This window comes from Pelodiscus sinensis, chromosome 6 (genome assembly GCF_052426305.1).
Source record: "Pelodiscus sinensis isolate ZL-2025 chromosome 6, ASM5242630v1, whole genome shotgun sequence".
Taxonomy (NCBI): domain Eukaryota; kingdom Metazoa; phylum Chordata; order Testudines; family Trionychidae; genus Pelodiscus; species Pelodiscus sinensis.
The window spans coordinates 59,939,788-59,956,673 of record NC_143057.1 but is presented as its reverse complement, the minus strand read 5'-3'; the positions used below and the strand labels follow the sequence as shown (position 1 = coordinate 59,956,673).

Genomic DNA, 16,886 nt, shown 5'->3' with positions numbered 1-16,886 from the left:
TCTTTCTAATTCAGTACTTTCAAATAACCCATTTCATCCCAACCCAAACTACCATCCGGTCTTTCTAATCTTGTAACTGTGGGAACAATTTAGATGTTTGTGTTGTCTGCCTAGACCACTTGTTGTAATAGACTTCACCTGTATTGTATCTTTTCCTTTACTTCTGTATACAGGCTGGTTTAGCAGGAGCCCCAGCCCGGGCTGTGTCAGCTGTAAAGAATATGAATCTTCCAGAGATCCCAAGAAATATTAATATTGGTGACATCAGTATAAAAGTGCCAAACCTGCCCTCTTTTAAATAAAATGGCTACTACAGGTAAAATCAAGGGAAAATGTAATAGAGGTTTACCAAACAAATTTATAACTTTTATTTGGATAAAAAGTAAAGGTATTGCATAGCAATTCTGTGTAAAATCAGTATGTGAAGTTAAATGTTGCTTTTGTCTTACACAGTGATTTTTAAAGGACATGAATAGTTTGTTTGTTTTCTAAATTACATTCCGGTGTCCTTCTAAGCCATATCTCTGTCTTGGCTGCTACAGTATTTTGGAAAAGTATTTAAGATATTCTTTACTTTATGTAATCTATAATGTTGTGGATTTTATATCCACTAAAGTGTATGATTAGTGTGGCATTCCTTAACTACTTCTGCTGTTTGTCATGATTATTTTAGATCCAAATGCATATGTTGCTTGAAAACATTAAACTGTCTTTTTGTGTAAATAAAATCATAATTAACTGGACTTCTAAAACATGTTTGCCTGAAATCTCTTAGCAATAAATAATTGTTTTCCCATATGAGCAAAGTGTGTATTAACGTGTCAAAATTATTGTTAGTTGTGCTATTTTCATGTCCTGTGTTGAAAGAATTGTACTAAATATTGTGTGAATAATCTGGAACTCTGAATGTCATACAAAAATTATTCAAGATTATTAGGAAGAAATTTGCCTCTATTAAAAACGGGTAGCAATGTGTAGACTTGTATTACAAAAAGATGTTTTCAAAAGTGGTGTATGTTCTAAATTCTGAAAATCTTTTCCATGTTGGCTTTATGTGCTGATAATAAAGCATGGTGGCATAGTAGGTTGTGTGAGATGGGGAAGAAAAGATTATGGGAGTAGTGAATAGCTGGGAACACAGGGGCTATGTCTAGACTGCAGGCTTCTTGCAGAAGAAGCTTTTATCAGAAGAGATCTTCCACAAAAACGACTTGCTCAAGAGCGTGTCCACACTGCAAAAGTGCACCGAAAAAGCGATGCACTTTTGCAAAAGAAAGTCCAGACTGCCTGGACACCTTCTCAAAAGTAAGCTCTGATTGCTATGCACAGAATGGTCACCAGGGCACCTGTTCTTTTTTCTTTTTCTTTTTTTTTTTTTTTGCAAAAACCCCCTCTTGCCAGTCCACACAACTTTTTGCGACAGAGCTATTTCGCAAAAAGGCGTTCTTCCTCGTAGAATGAGGAATACCTATGCCGGAAAAATCCCTCTGTTCTCTCGATTTTTTTTTTCCCCCCTTCTTCCCCCCAAGATGTGTTTGAGGTGTGATCACTCCAAGGTTTTTTTTTGAAAAACGGCCATTCTTCAGAAAAAAACTCTGTATTGTAAACATAGCCAGGGTTTACGAAAGGATTGCTCTTTAAAGGGGAAAAAAATGGAGAACTACAGGTAAACTAGGCAGCCATGAAGGGATATTGTGCTAGTATACCATTAGCATAGAAGTTTCAAATATTAGTTGGATTTCTGAGAGTTAAAATATAAAGTGTATCAGCAAATTCAACATCTCCCTTTTTTGAAAATAGAGCAACTGTGGAAATTGTAATAAATTATGGTACTTAGAAATGAATTTAGCACTTAAACTATTAAAATACGTTCACGTCTGAACAGAATTCAGTTCTACCTGGAAGCAATTTTTATCCACTCACTCCTTGAAGAATACAGTAGTGGTGCCTGTATTTGCTATCAAAAGTGTATCTCTGTGAAATTTCAAATTTTTCTGCATTTGTCTGCCAGGGCCAGGTGTAATGTTTCTAGTGTAGTATGTGTAGTTCTGCTGTGAAATTTCAAACAACTTTAATAGTTCGGAACAGAGAAATAGAATGCTAATTAAATCTGCAGGTTAAATGTGGGGAGAGAAAGGTTGAAATAGATATAGAATACTAGAACTGAAAGGGACCTTGAGAGATTATCAAGTCCTCATGGTAGTACCAAGCACCATCTAGAATAGATCATCCTTGATAGTTGTCTATCCGACCTGCTCTTAAATATCTCCAGTGATGGAGATTCCACAACCTCTCTAGGCAATTGATTCCAGTGTTTAACTATCCAGACAGTTGGAAGTTTTTCCTCATGTCCAACCTAAACCTCTTTTGCTGCAATTTAAGCCCATTGCTTCTTGTCCTATCACCAGAGCCCAAGGAGAACAATTTTTCTCCCTCCTCCTTGTAACATCCTTTTAGATACTTGAAAACTGCTATGTCCCTTCCCAGTCTTCTTTTTTATAAACTAAACAAACCCAATTCTTCCAGTCTTCCCTCATGGATCATGTCTTCTAGGCCTTTAATCTTTTTGTTGTTCTTCTCTGGACCTTCTCCAACTTCTCCACATCTTTCTTGAAATGTGGTGCCCAGAACTGGACACAATACTCCACTTGAGGCTTAATCAGCACAGAGTAGAGCAGAAGAATGACTTCTTGTGTCTTACTCGCAACCCCCCTCTTAATGCGTCCCAGAATCATGTTTGCTTTTTTTTTGCAAGTGTCACACTGTTGACTCATATTTAGCTTGTGGTCCGCTATGACTCCTAGATCCTTTTCTATAGTATTCCTTTCTAGACAGCCACTTCCCATTCTGTATGTGTGAAACTGATTGTTCCTTCCTAAGTAGAGTACTTTGCATTTGTCCTTATTAAACTTCATCCTATTTACCTTAGGCCATTTCTCCAGTTTGTCCAGATAATTTTGAATTATGACCATATCCTCCAAAGCGCTTGCAACCTCTCCCAGCTTTGTATCATTTACTCTTTATGCCAATATCTAAATCATTGATGAAGATATTGAACAGGGCTCATCCCAAAACATACCCCTGCAGAACCCCACTTTTTATGCCTTTCAAGCATGACTGTGAACCATTAATAACTGCTCCCTGAGAATGGATATCCAGCCAGTTTTGCACCCACCTTATAGGTGCAAAGTTATCTCTGTGTACAGATATAAAACAAAAGGATCATGCTAAGTTAGAAACATGACTAGGAAAGAACAAAGTGAGATTCAGGTACAAAAATGCAAGCTTACACTACTGAGATATAATGAAAACCAGATATTTATATTTAGTTGGCTTGAGATACTTGGAAAGCAGTAATGTTTTGAGGAACTGTGGGTGGTAATGAACAGCAGGGCTGGATTAACTCTTCTGGTACTCAGGGCTATTAGATTTTGTGGGGCCCCCATGCTCAGGAGTGAGGCCAAAACAGAGAGGTTCAGTGTGGGAGGGGGCTGCAGCTTGAGGCAGGAGAGGGGTGGGGGCTTCAACTGGGGGTTGTGGGCTCTGGGATGGCTCTGGGGCATTTGAAGTACTGGAGAGGGCTCCAGACTGTGGCCAAGGAGTTTGGAGCATGGGAGTGGACTCAGGGTTGGGGTGTGAGGTGTAGGAGGGCACTGGGTGGTGGAGCAATTTCAGGGCTGGGCCAGGGTGGGAGTGAGTTAGGGATGTAGGGTGCAGAAAGCTGCTACTCAAGTTAGCTACCATGTTTAAAGATCTTGGTCTCTGTGTCTGCCTCTCACAGCCACATAATGGCCTCACACAGCTGTTATCCAGGCCGGAGTAGTGTCTTGCAAAAGGGAGTCACATGCAATACCTCTTCAAACGCGTGGCTCTCTCAGATTTTATTTGACAATTCTGGAGGGGAAAAAACCCCACAAATGGCTGTTCAAAACATAATGTGCTAATGCAACATTTTTCTTCAGTAAAAGGTAAGTTTATAAACTAATGCTCAAAATATGAACTAAACAATATTTGTAAGCAGTACCGTTTCTGTCCTTTTTTAGTAAAATTGTTCCTGACTGATAATGCTGGTGGACAAATTTAATGTTAAAACTGGAAATCTGTTTTGGCATGTCCAGAAGCCCTTTATATTTTTTACTGATGCTGGCAACTGCCCTTCACTCTGTGTATCTATAACCTTCAATCAAGGGCTGAATTAGAAACATTTATTTATACTGGTCCCCACAATATTCTTCAGGATATAGTAATATATTTGAGAAATTATAACTGCTTACTCTACATTCATGTGTATTTTATATTGGGAATCATAGTTAATCAGGAGGAAAAAATCATTATCATCATCATTATTCTATAAAAAGGACCCAACGCAACCAGAAATCTAAACTATTGAAATGACATTGCTAATTTCTTATAACTTAATTCTTTACTTTTCTCTTTACCTTTACCCTGTATCTGTACTATTGGGTGATTAATAATAAACACAATTAATTGTATGGGACATTGTTCAATGCATATAGAATATAAGATAGATACTATGAAAACTAACTAATAAAATAATGTAACACCTGACAACTGAGTTAGGGCTGGATTCTCAATCAGTGGAAATTGGCAGAGCTTGATTGATTTCAGTACTTAATGTAAGCCATAGGAGACCATGACCCTCTGTTCTAGCATGATGCTCTGCAATATCTTGGTACAGATGTTATACAGGCAGTCCCCGGGTTACATACAAGATAGGGACTGTAGGTTTGTTCTTAAGTTGAATTTGTATGTAAGTCAGAACTGGTACATATTGTAGGGGAAACTCTAGCCAAACATTTCTCCAGAGCTCAGTTTTATTCTCACACACCTCACTTCCCTCAGTCCTTTATTCTCAAGCTGAGGTGTCTGCTGAGAAAAGCCGCTCCGCATCTCCCTGGTCTGCTGGCGGGGGCGCTAGCTTCGCGTCTCCCTGGTCTGCTGGGGGGAAGCAGCTAGTGCGGGGTTGCCTCACCCCGTTTGTAAGTAGGGATCCGATGTAAGTCGGATCCATGTAACCCGGGGACTGCCTGTAATGAAAAGTCCATTATTAATATTTCAGACTGCAATGAAATAAATATAATCATCAGGGTTCAGCTTATTCAGACTTTTGGCAAATATTACAAGTACTGGTGGTGGGCAGTTTCCCAGAAACTTTGGGCCCCAGTTCTAATACACACAAATTCTCATCCTTTAGTGAATTACACTAAATAAACTCAATTTTAAAATATTGTCTGAGCCAAAATATTTACTCTAAAAAAAGTCTCCTTGACCTTGGAGCAATAGAGATCATCCCCAAGGAATTCAGAGGCAGAGGATTCTACTCACATTATAGCCTTACCCCCAAAGAAATCAGGAGGATGGAGGCCTATCCTGGACCTGCGCAGACTGAATCGTTACCTCCTCAAGCAAAGGTTCAAAATGGCTACCCCTAGTGACTATAATTACAGCATTAGACAAAGGAGACTGGTTCGTGGTCCTCGACCTGCAGGATGTGTACTTCCATATAACAATTCACCCAGTACACAGACACTTCCTCTGGTTTATGATAGGATGAGATCATTACCAATACTGAGTACTTCCATTCGGTCTATCCTCGGCCCCAAGGGTATTCTCGAAGACTTTGGCTGTGGTAGCAGCATATCCACGCAAACACCACGTTATATTTCCTTACCTAGACGACTGCCTCATCAAAGGCACATCGGAAAAAGAAACACTTTGTATGTTTTCTACAACGAAACAAGTATTTGAGCTTTTAGACCTGCTCCTCAATACACAGAAGTCGACTCTGACACCTACTCAAAATATAGAATTCATAGGTGCTTGACTGGACTCTCTGACAGAGCATACTTACCAGAACAACGATTTCAAGCAATCCAGGATCTCATTACCACTGTTACACTGAGTCCTACTGTCCTTATTCTCACATGACTTCAACTAATGGGACATACGGCCGCTACCACCTACGTGGTTACTCACGCTCATGTACACTTCCGATGTCTGCAACACTGGATCGCTATAGTCTACTCCCATCAAAAAGGGCAGGTACACAAGCGAGTAACTCCTCCTCTGCATGTACTTCAGTCCCTCACATGGTGGACCAAACCAAGAAATCTTCTGGCAGGCATACCTTTCCACCGGGACCAGCCTTCCATACATATAATCACAGATGCATTCCTCATGGGATGGGGAGCTCACATGGGAACAATATTGGCCCAAGGCAGATGGTCCACCCAACAGACAACTTACCATATCAACCTCTTGGAGTTCAAAGCTATTTTCGATGTATGCAAGCATTTCGAAACATACATCACTGGCAGAGTAGTCGGACTTTTAACCGACAGTGTATCAACAATGTATTATATCAATCGCCAGGGAGGCGCCTGATCACACTCCCTGTGTACCGAGGCAGTTCGTTTATGGAATTGGTGCATACGAAAGAACGTCACAATAATAGCTTCGTACCTACCAGGAGTAGACAATGTTATGGCAGACCAGCTGAGTACACACTTCACACCGAATCACGAATGGGAGAAACACCCCAGATACCTTCGCCCTATATTCCTTCTATGGGGCTTACAAGAAATAGATCTCTTTGCTTCCAGAGCAAACAAGAAATGTCAGCGGTATTGCTCCAGAGTGGGCATCAGGCGTGGATCTCTGGGAGACGCCTTTCTCCAATCCTGGAAGGGACCTTTGCTGTACGCGTTTCCTCCAGTTTTCCTCATCTTCAGAGTCCTGGAGAAAATTCGCAAAGACAAAGTCATGGTGATACTAATAGCACCGTTTTGGCCACGACAACCATGGTTCCCATACCTTTACCAGATGTCTCCTCAGCCACCTTACCATCTTCCGCTACACTACGATCTGCTGACTCAGAGATCAGGGACTCTACTCCACCCCCAGCCACACATGCTCAAACTGACAGCGTGGTTCCTTCTTGGTTCAGCCAAGGACATTCATTATTCTCACAATGTGTGAAGGACGTCCTCTTGCATAGCAGGAAGCAGTCTACCCTGGTCACATACCTGCACAAATAGTGCAGATTCCAACACTGGTGTTCTGATCATAGTTTGGAACCAACCTCTACATCTTTGGAGAATATCCTGGATTACATTTTGTACCTCAGACGCAGACCTGGTCCTTCCATTAATACGGGTACATTTGGCTGCTATCACCCCCTTTCACCAGCCTATACGGGGTTCTCAATCTTTGCGCACCCCACTACAAGGAGATTCTTAAAGGGCCTTTCTAATCTATATCCACCTCATAGACCACCACCACCCCTTTGGAACTTAGAAATGGTCCTTGATACTTCGATTCGCGCTCCCTTTGAGCTCCTTGCTACTTGATCTCTCTATATAATGACACCGAAGGTGATTTTTCTATTAGCTATCGCTTCTGCTTTCAGGGTGAGTGAACTGGCCGCCCTAATGTCAACCCCACCGTATATCATCTTCAGTAAGGACAGGGTTGTGTTATGTCCTCATCCATCCTTTGTTCCCAAAGTATGTTCCGAGTTTCTTCTCAATGAACCAATTGTGCTTCTCACTTTCTACCCGAAACCGCACCAAACAACAGCCGAGATGAAGTTTCATCTCCTCGATGTGCGTAGAGCATTAGCATTCTACATAGATTGTCTATTCGTTTCTATTTCAGATTGTACGAAGGGGAAACCACTGAAGAGGATCTCCAACTTGGTGGTGGCATGTATTTAGCAATGCTATGCCCTAAGAAACGAACTGTTACCTCAGACCCCAATAGCACACTCTACCAGGGCCATTGCGACATCAACAGCATTTTTACAGGGGATTCCCCTTAGAGACATTTGTAGAGTGGCCACCTGGTCCACCAATGATACCTTCATGAGGCATTACGCAATTCTGCACTCTCAAATGCCAGATACCCTTCTGGCATCCACGGTCCTATCGACCGTAGTCATGTCATAAATCTGAGACCCACCTTCCTTTCGTCTTGAATGCTGCTACATATGCACCAACAGTTGAGCACCCACGGGGACACCACTTGAAGAAGAAAGAGAAGTTACTCACTTTGTGCATTAACGATGGTTCTTCGAGATTTGTGTCCCCTTGGGTGCTCCACTGCCCGCCCTCCTCCCTGCTTTGGATTCTCTATTATATCTTTCAGATGACGGGGTGGTCTCGAGGAACTGGTGGGAGCTGGACCGCGCAACAGATCAAAAGGCATGAACGCATGCGTGGTCTGGCTGGTAACTGCTCATCAAAACTCCAAACTGCGGTGCCAGGACGAGCCCGACACTAACGGTGGAGCACCCACGGGGGGACACATCTTGAAAAACCATCGTTACTGCTCAAGGTGAGTAACTTCTCTTTATAAAAGAAAAAGCTATTAAAGCCACATCGTAATAAAGCTCAGAAAAGGTTCTATGCAATGCTGTTGTAACTGCTGTTGTAACAGAGGCAGCAGCATGGGCGTGGCAGGCTGTTCCTTGGGAACTGGTGCACTCCAATAGCAGGCTTTAAGCCATTTCTCCATGGGTACGGGGAGTCTGCATGTTACTGTGAACATTAACCAATGAGCCCAGACTCATCCATTAACCAAGTACATGGTTACACTTTCACATCCGTAGTTATTTGCCTAGAATTTGGCTCACCCCAGCCATTGAAGCAAAAGTACTTACAACATAAATACTATTTGTATATGAATCCACAGAACATCTTGGTTAATACTTGAGAGAGAAAATGCTTTCAGCTGTGACTGCAATGAAACAAATACAATAATCACTCATTCCTGCTCATTGTTATTTTCAAATGGCTTATCCCAGATGAAAAAGTTAGTTTTCTAAACTTGCATTGAGTGCTTTGAGCAACCAGCACTCAATCAGAAAGCTGGAAAGCATCCACATAATGGAGGCTCCCTAAGGAATAAATAAGGTGCTTGTACATATGAGTTATTTAAATAAATCTTAGCCATTGAATTACTGATATTCAAGCCATATTCATAAGTGACACTAATGATTTCTATGTTGACACTGAGTATTTAGAATAGATTGCAAATGCATTCATATTCACTGTTTCCTGTAGATCAGGGGTTGGCAACCTATGGCTCCCAAGCCAAATGTGGTTCAGTAGGGAGCCAGATATGGGTCTTTTGCTGCTCGACTTCAGTTCCCTCCCCCCCCACACATCCCCCATAGCAGGGAGCCTGTGCTGGTGCTCCAGCCTCACAGCCCCCTCAAGATTAGTGTGTCAGCACTGTCTTCCTGTGGGGGGGAGAGGATCGGGGGAGCCCCGAGCCTTCACTATCAAATCTGGCTCATGGGGAAGAAGAGGAGCCAAAACCATCTGCACACACTGCCACTTCCCTTCCCCCTGGGGGAACAGGAGCACATGGATGCGCTTCCTGAAGGCTTTCCAAGAATCTGACCAATGGAAGCAATGGAAGCCTGGGACCAGCACGTGATGCAAAAACAAGTAAGTGCCTCCCTTCCCATCATGCCCAGACCCCACACTCTCCCATGTAACCTCCTCCACTAAAACCCCACACCTCTAGTCTGTTCCTGCACCCTCCCCCCGGCCAGACACCTACTCCCATCCTGCTCCTGCATACTCTCTTGCTTCAGCACCTCCCTCCTGCCCGGACACCCTACCCCAAGCCTGCTCTGGCACCTTACTCTTTGGCCAAACATACTACCTCCAGACTGTTCCTGCACCTTCCCTTGCCTCTCTCCCTTCCTCCTGGCCATGCACCCTACTACAAGCCCACTCCCACTCAGACCTCACATCCTCACCCCCTCCCGGAGCCCACATCCCACCCATATCCTGCACCCCCATCCCTATCCATTCACTTGCAGTCCTGTCCCACACACTTAACACCTCATTTTTGGCCCCTCTCCAGAGCATGGAACCCCTTTCCCTGGAACCCCGGAAGAATTAATCTGGCCTGAGGCCTTGAAACTCAGTTCTCCCTGTTCTTCCTCCACCATTGCCTGGAGCACCAGGGAGTGAGGTGTTTCAGTTGGGGACTACTTTAGTGAGAGTTGGGGGACAGGGAAGATTGGAGGGTTTTTTTTGCTTCTCACTTATATGGTTCCTGACTGATTTTTGTGTGACACAGTGGCTCCCGACTCCTGCTATAACTAAAGACAATGTTGAAACCTTTTGTGTTGGACATCAATATTTTACTTCATTTAGAATGAAGCCTGGGCAACAAGCCCAAATGGAGGCCCGGCCCCCATCAGGCTGCACTGTCCCCAACCCCGATCCTGGGGCAGGCCGCCATCTGGCTGCAGGAAGGGCTGGTGTCAGCCCCACTCCTACTACAACATGGGTAGGAGGGGAGACCACAATCTGGCTGTGGCAATCCTGACCCACCCCTCATCCAGCCACTGCTGCCCAGGTGCAGCAGCCCAGCTTTGGCCAGGTAAGGTAATCTGACCTCAGCCTCCCCACCTATATTCACGCTCAGCGCTTGTCCCCTACACCTCCCCACACCCCAACCCCCTTCCCTGAGCCCCTCATACACGTTAACTCTGAATCCTGCACCTCCAGCAGCAGCAGAAGTCCCATTTTAATAAAGTCTGAGTACAATGTTTAATTTATGCTATTATTAATCATCATGCCAGTTACCAATAATATTAAGTTGTATGTTTTCAATCCTGCAAATAGGCATTCTTATATGGCTCTTTGTTGACCACTTGTTCTGAATTTTTATGTAGTTTGGCTTTGGTTTGAAAAGGTTGCTGATCCATGCTATAGATCAATATATTTGCAACACCCAACATACTTGTGTTCATAAATGAACAAAAAAATAGAGCCACGAAAATTTAAATCTTAGAAGAAAAGATAATACAATATTTTGCTAGCTCTTTTTTAATGTTTTACAAAGTTGTTGGAATGTACATAAAAGCAAAATATTAGATTTTTTTTTACCTTGCTGTAAATTAAGATATCAAATAAGCCATACAAACAGCTAAAGGTTCATCTAGCCCAGTGACCTGTCTTGCAACAGTGGCCAATGCCAGATGCCCCATTGGGAGTGAGTAGAACAGGTAATGATCATGTGATCCCTCTCCTGTCATCCATTTTCAGGCAAACATAGGCTAGGAACACCATTCCTACCCATCCTGACTAATAGCTATTGATAGATTTAACCTCCATGAATTTATCTAGCTCTTTTTTTGAAGCCTGTTAAAGTCCTAGTCTTCACAACATCCTCTGACAAGGAGTTCCACAGGTTGATTGTGTGATGAGTGAAGAAAACCTTCCCCTTGTTTGTTTTAAACCTGCTACCTATTAATTTCATTTGGTGACCCCTAGTTCTTATATTATTGGAACAAGTGAATAAGTTTTCCTTATTCACTTTTTCCACTCCAGTCATGATTTTGTAGACCTCTTTCATATCCCCCCTTAGTCTCCATTTTTCTAAGATGAAAAGTCCAAATCTTTTTAATCTCTCTTCATAAGGGGCCTGTTCCAAACCCCTTATCATTTTTATACCCTTTCTAAACCTTTTCCAATGTTACTATATCTTTTTTGAGATGAGGCGACCACATCTTTATGCAATGTTCTTATGTATAAACCACTCAGACTACATACAAGTCGAAATTTTCTTGTCCGGTCAAAAAGGAATTTGGATATTTGTATCTGTAAACCAAGCTAATCCTCCCACCCCAAAAGGAAACAATTCTTACTCAGAATAAAGGGAGCAACAGGCCTGATCTTGCAAATCCTCCACAGGTGGAACCTATTGAAAGCAATGGGTATTCTGCACACAGATGGATGACAGGTTTGGGTCTCATGAAAAGCACTAAAGATTTATGATTTAAGATGAAAATTGTTAAATGCAACAAAAATTGCACAATGTAAAAGTTAATGATGTATTTACATTTTTAGTTCAATCAGTTCTTGTTTCACTTATTTGGCACAACTCACATTCCATGTTTTCTCTTTCCTATGTTGAAAGACTGAACAATACAATAGATATCTGAAGGAGAGCTGGGGCTTCCACTATCCACCGATAGCAAAGCAGCTCAGTGACCACTATGGGCAGCAGTGGCTGGGGATGGCACAGACAGCAACACAGCCTAACAGCCACTAGGGATGGGGAAGGCACAGAAAGCAAAACAGTCTAATGACCACTAGGGGCAGCAATGTCTGGGGAAGGCATAGACAGCAACACAGCCTAATCTTCAGCAGGGGCAGCAATGCTGGAGGAAAACACAGGCAGCAATTCAGCCTTATAGCCACTAGGGGCAGAAATGGCTGGGGAAAGCACAGAAAGCAAAAAAGCTTTACGACCACTGCCAAGGCTAAATCCCCACTCTGGCACGATGAATTCACAAGTGGGGCCCTGCAAAAGTACCCCAAAATCTCATCTTTCCAGGCTTTGGTATAAAACTTCCCCCCAAAATCTTGAAAACCTAGATTTTAGGGATAAAAATCTGCTGCCACGACCCAAGTAATGGTAAGAAAACCAGGGAAGAGATCACTTGGGAAATCTCAGCCCTAAAGTAAAACCAGGACACACAAAAATTAACCAATACCAGGTTAATAAAAAAAAAGAAAACTTTAATTAACACCACAATACACCTGTTACAAGCATAATGACTAGATGGAAAAGTCACCAATTAATATACTCATGGGGGACCCCCATGGGCCAAAAGCTTAGTTACAAAGGAGAGGAAAAAAACATTTTTAAATGCACAGACTTCAGATCCCATTTCCCAAACAATAAAACCTAACAGCTTTATCTAAACTTTACCCTACTTACAGATAGTGAAGAGTCTTTTCTTGGGGAGAGAGGCATGTCTGTCTCCCTCAGTAGCTGAAGAGAAACTGCTCAGGGACAAAGGAGAGAAAAACCAAAAATTCCTTTGTCCCAGTTTGAAATTCCTACCTGCATTTCTATTGGTGGAGCAGATACCTGACTAGATACAGTTAACCCCTTAGTCCCCAGGCTGCTGCCCATCTCTCATGGTCATGACAGCCACTAGGGGTAGCAATGCTTCGGGAAGGAAAAGACAGTAATACAGCCTAACAGTCAATAGGGTCAGGAATGCTTGGGGAAGGCACTAACAGCAATTCAGCCTTCTGACCACTGGGGGCAGCAATGGCTGGGGAAGGCACAGACAGCGATACAGCCTAATGGCCACTAGGAACAGCAATGATGTTGGGGGCTCAGAAACAGCAATACAGCCCAATGGCCAGTAGGGGCAGGAATGGCTGGGTGAGACAGATAGCAAAACAGTCTAATGCTGTGGTCACCAGCATGCGAGGCCTCTACCAGTCGATCGCAAGGCGTCCTCTCTGCCCCACCCCCATTTCCCTCCCATCCCCGAGAAGTCTCACTACCTACCTCAAGTGAAAATTGAGGTAGTGCTGGCTTCCCGGGGATGGACAGAAGTCCCGCAGCTTAGCGCCAATTCCAGCGATTCCGGAAGTGCTCTAGCTGCTCTGCTGGATGTACTGCGGGAGGGAGCATCGGCTCCCTGCACTGCACAGGAGAGGTGAGTCAGCCCCGGGGAGGCGCGTGGGGAGGAGGGGTTGGCCCTGGGGCAGGTGTGCGTGGAGCTTCCCTGTGCTGGGGTGCGGGGGGTTGGCGCCGGGGCATGCGCACACGAAGCTTCCCTGCGCGGGCGGTGGGGAGTCGGCCCCAGGGCAGGCACACGCTGGTTTGTCCTCGGGGGGGGGGGAAGGGGGAATCCTGGAAGGAGGCAAATGCAGGGGACTCTCTGCCTCCACTGGCACCCCACTCTCCAGCCCCCACTCTCCAGCTACAGAACTCTGTCCCCATTCCTGTCCCCACTCCCGTTCCCAGCCACAGAATTCTGTCCCCATTCCCCTGTTCCCAGCTACAAAACTCTGCCCTTATTCCTGTCCCCATTCCCCGAACTCTGTCTCCACTGGGCACCCTGTCCCCAGCTGCAGAACCCTGTCCTCTGCTCTCCCAGCACCCTGTTCCCTCTCCCCTGCCCCCAGCTGCAGAACTCTTTCCCCACAAAATGTATAGTTATAAATGTTTCATTTTAGATTTAAATAGCATGAATAAAAAACAGACCATTTATTTCATAACTATAAACACGTGATTTTAATTTTATATATTGCATAATTTAAAAATAAACTTTATCAGAGTGTTAAGTGAGGGCTGGGGACAGCCAGTGATGGACAGGAGGAGAATAGAGAGGGTGGGGCTTCAAGGAAGGGGTGGGGCTTCAAGGAAGGGGCGGGGCAATAGATTTTTGCCTGTTCTGAGATTTAAAAAGTGATCTTGGATGTAAAAAGGTTGGAGACCACTGCTATAATGGCTCCTAGGAACAGTAATAGTGTTCAGGGCTCAGAGACAGCAATACAACTAAATGGCCACTAGGGGCAACAATTAGGGAAGGCACCGAGAGCAGTACAGCCTAATGGCCACTAGGGGAAGCAAAGGCTGGTAAAGGCACAGCTAGCAATACAGCCTAATGGCCATAAGGGGCAGCAGTGCTTGGGGAAGGCAAAGACAGCAATAATGGGCACTATGGAGAGTAATGGAGTTGGAGACAGTCTACCAGCCCTTTCTCCCTTTCACTCTTGATTGTCCTAGCATCCACTAAGAACTGGGGGAATTCTTTTCTCCACTTCCACCTCTGCTGCCTTTATTTCCCCCTTTACTGTATAAGTTCCCCATTCTGTCTCCACTGTCTTTCGCCCCTATTGCCCATTATGTAGTAAAGCTATCAGTTGCCCCCTCTGGTTCCTCTAAAGCCTGTTACTCAATATAGCCACCCCTTTCTCCCTCTCCTGCCCCTAGGGTCCATTAGGTTTATAACCCATCTTTTCTCTACGATACTTTCAGCTGTACTTGTCTTGGTGAGATAGTTTAAGTGACCTTGTCTCCTCTTACCACTCTCCGTTCTGAGTGGCCATTGTGCGGTATAGTTGCCCTTCGCTCTCTGCTGCACCTCCTGCCCTTTTTGCAATATAGTTGCCCCTTTCTTGCCCCCCTCCCCCATGCTCGCTGTGCAATATGGGCACTCCTTTTCGCTCTTTCCCTCTTCTGAATCTGTTGCCCATTATGCAGCCTATATTCCCTCACTCCCCTTTGATCCATTATGTCCCCTAGTGAGTATTAAAAGTACTTTAGCAGCCTTTTCACCTCCTCAGTCTGCAGCCCCTACTGCCCATTGACTCTGAGGAGGGGACAGAGCAACTGTACTGCATAACACCAGCTATGGCATGAAGAGGGTAAAAAGTGGGGTCATTATTCTTAGTGGACACTAAGAGCAGCAATTTACCATGGGAGATTCTTTCCCCTCTTTAACTCTCTGCTGCTGCCCCTAGTGTCCATTATGCAGTATAAGCCATCTGTAGCAGCGTTTCTTAAACTTTTTAAGACAGAGGAACACCAAACAATAAATTTTTTTATGTGGAACACCAAAGGGGAGAAAAGGTTGGGGGAAAGTTATTGAGAAAAAAAGGGGGTTTGGAGGGGAAGTTGCTGAGCAAAAAAAAAAAAAAAAAACCCTGCCCTCGGCTCCCCCTAGTTATACAAGATAGGCTCCCCCTTTCCTTTCACAGTTTCCTGCCTGTAGCAGTGCCCAATATGCATTAGAACTGCCCCTCTCCTGCTGTCTTGCCCATGGTACCCATTACATGGTGTCACTGTCCCTTTCCTCTTCCTCCTCCCTGCTGTCTCTAGCGTCCGTTGTACTTAAACTTCCTCCTTTCCCCTTTTCATTTTCTGCTCTCCCATGTCCCCATGGTGCTGTACAGCCAGCCACCCTTTCCCCTTCTCGGTCTGCTAGCTTCAGTGCTCATTGACTATGAGGAGGAGAAAGGGCAGTTGTACCACATAACAGCCCAGATGCCTTGGAGAGGAGAGGCTAAGTGGTTGGTCATTGTGCATAGTGGGTTGTGGGAGCAGCAATGTGCTATGGGAGACTCTTTCCCCATGTTAACTCTCTGCTGCCACTAGTGTCCATTATGCAGTATAGGTATTTTATCACCTCAAACTGTGCTGCCCCCTACTGGCCGTTGTGAAGCATAGCTTTTCTTCTGCCCCTCGGCTCCCCCTAGTTACGCAGGATAGGCGCCCCTTTTCCTTTCAGTTTTCTTCCTGCAGTGGTGCCCCATATGCATTAAAACTGCTCCTTCCCCTTTTGACCCTCTCTTGCCCCTTGTATCCGTTACACAGCGTGGCTACCCCTTCTCTACTGTCCCTTGTGTCAGCTGTATTTCTATTGCCTTCTCTGCTCTGCCATATCCCCATTATGCAGTACACCCACCCTTTTCCCCCCTAAGTCTGCTATCTCTAGTGCCTGTTGTGTGGTATAACAGCATCTTCACACTCTGCTGGCTATTAATTAGGATGGCTGCCTCTTTCCCCCCCTTCTCTGTCTGCTTACCCCTAATGCATGTTAGGCACCCCAGCCTCTCCCCTTCACTTTCTGACTTCCTTCATGTCCTTCACTGATTATAGCTTTCCCTTCCCCTTCCCTCCCCCCTTTCTTCCGATGCTTTCTGTAGTGAACGTTACACAGCATAGCCTGCCTTTCAGCTCCTTTTCCTCTGTTGCCTCCAAGAGTCATTGTTCAGTTCAGCCGCCACTTTCTCCCTTTGCAAACCCTCCTGCCCTTCATGTGCTTTTTGCAATCTACCTGCCCTTTCTCCCTTTACTCTTGGCTCTCTCTAGCATCCGCTGAGAAATGTCTGATGCCCCTTGTGTCCATAAAAGCAGCATAAACCATCTATCACCTTCGCAAACTGTGCCCACCCTTGGTGGCTGTTGAGAAGCATAGCCTTCTTCTGCCCCTCAGCTCTCCCTGTATCCGTGGTGTAGGATAAGGGCCCCTTTGACAGTTTTCTGCCCTCAGTGGTGCCTTCTATGCATTAGAAGGGTCCTTTTCT

The 16,886-nt window shown here is 44.6% G+C and overlaps 1 protein-coding gene and 1 long non-coding RNA gene across 6 annotated transcripts in view; one reads left to right on the top strand and one right to left on the bottom strand.

The window, feature by feature from the left end:
- The window catches only part of AP3S1 (adaptor related protein complex 3 subunit sigma 1), a 44,753-nt gene extending 43,955 nt beyond the window's left edge, over positions 1-798 (top strand). For 2 of the 4 annotated variants that reach the window (XM_006134482.5, XM_075931979.2), the window contains exon 6: positions 174-798. In XM_006134482.5, the coding sequence (XP_006134544.1) occupies positions 174-302 (129 nt within the window). In that variant the 3' untranslated portion in view covers positions 303-798. The remainder of the gene's footprint in view (positions 1-173) is intronic. The other 2 variants (XM_025190376.3, XM_075931980.2) reach the window with 1 other exon arrangement.
- A 5,372-nt stretch (positions 799-6,170) lies between these two features.
- LOC142829879 (uncharacterized) overlaps positions 6,171-16,886 on the bottom strand; it is a 50,131-nt gene continuing 39,415 nt past the window's right edge. For both annotated transcript variants that reach the window (XR_016349889.1, XR_012904763.2), the window contains exon 3: positions 6,171-6,756. This is a non-coding gene — a long non-coding RNA (uncharacterized LOC142829879). The remainder of the gene's footprint in view (positions 6,757-16,886) is intronic.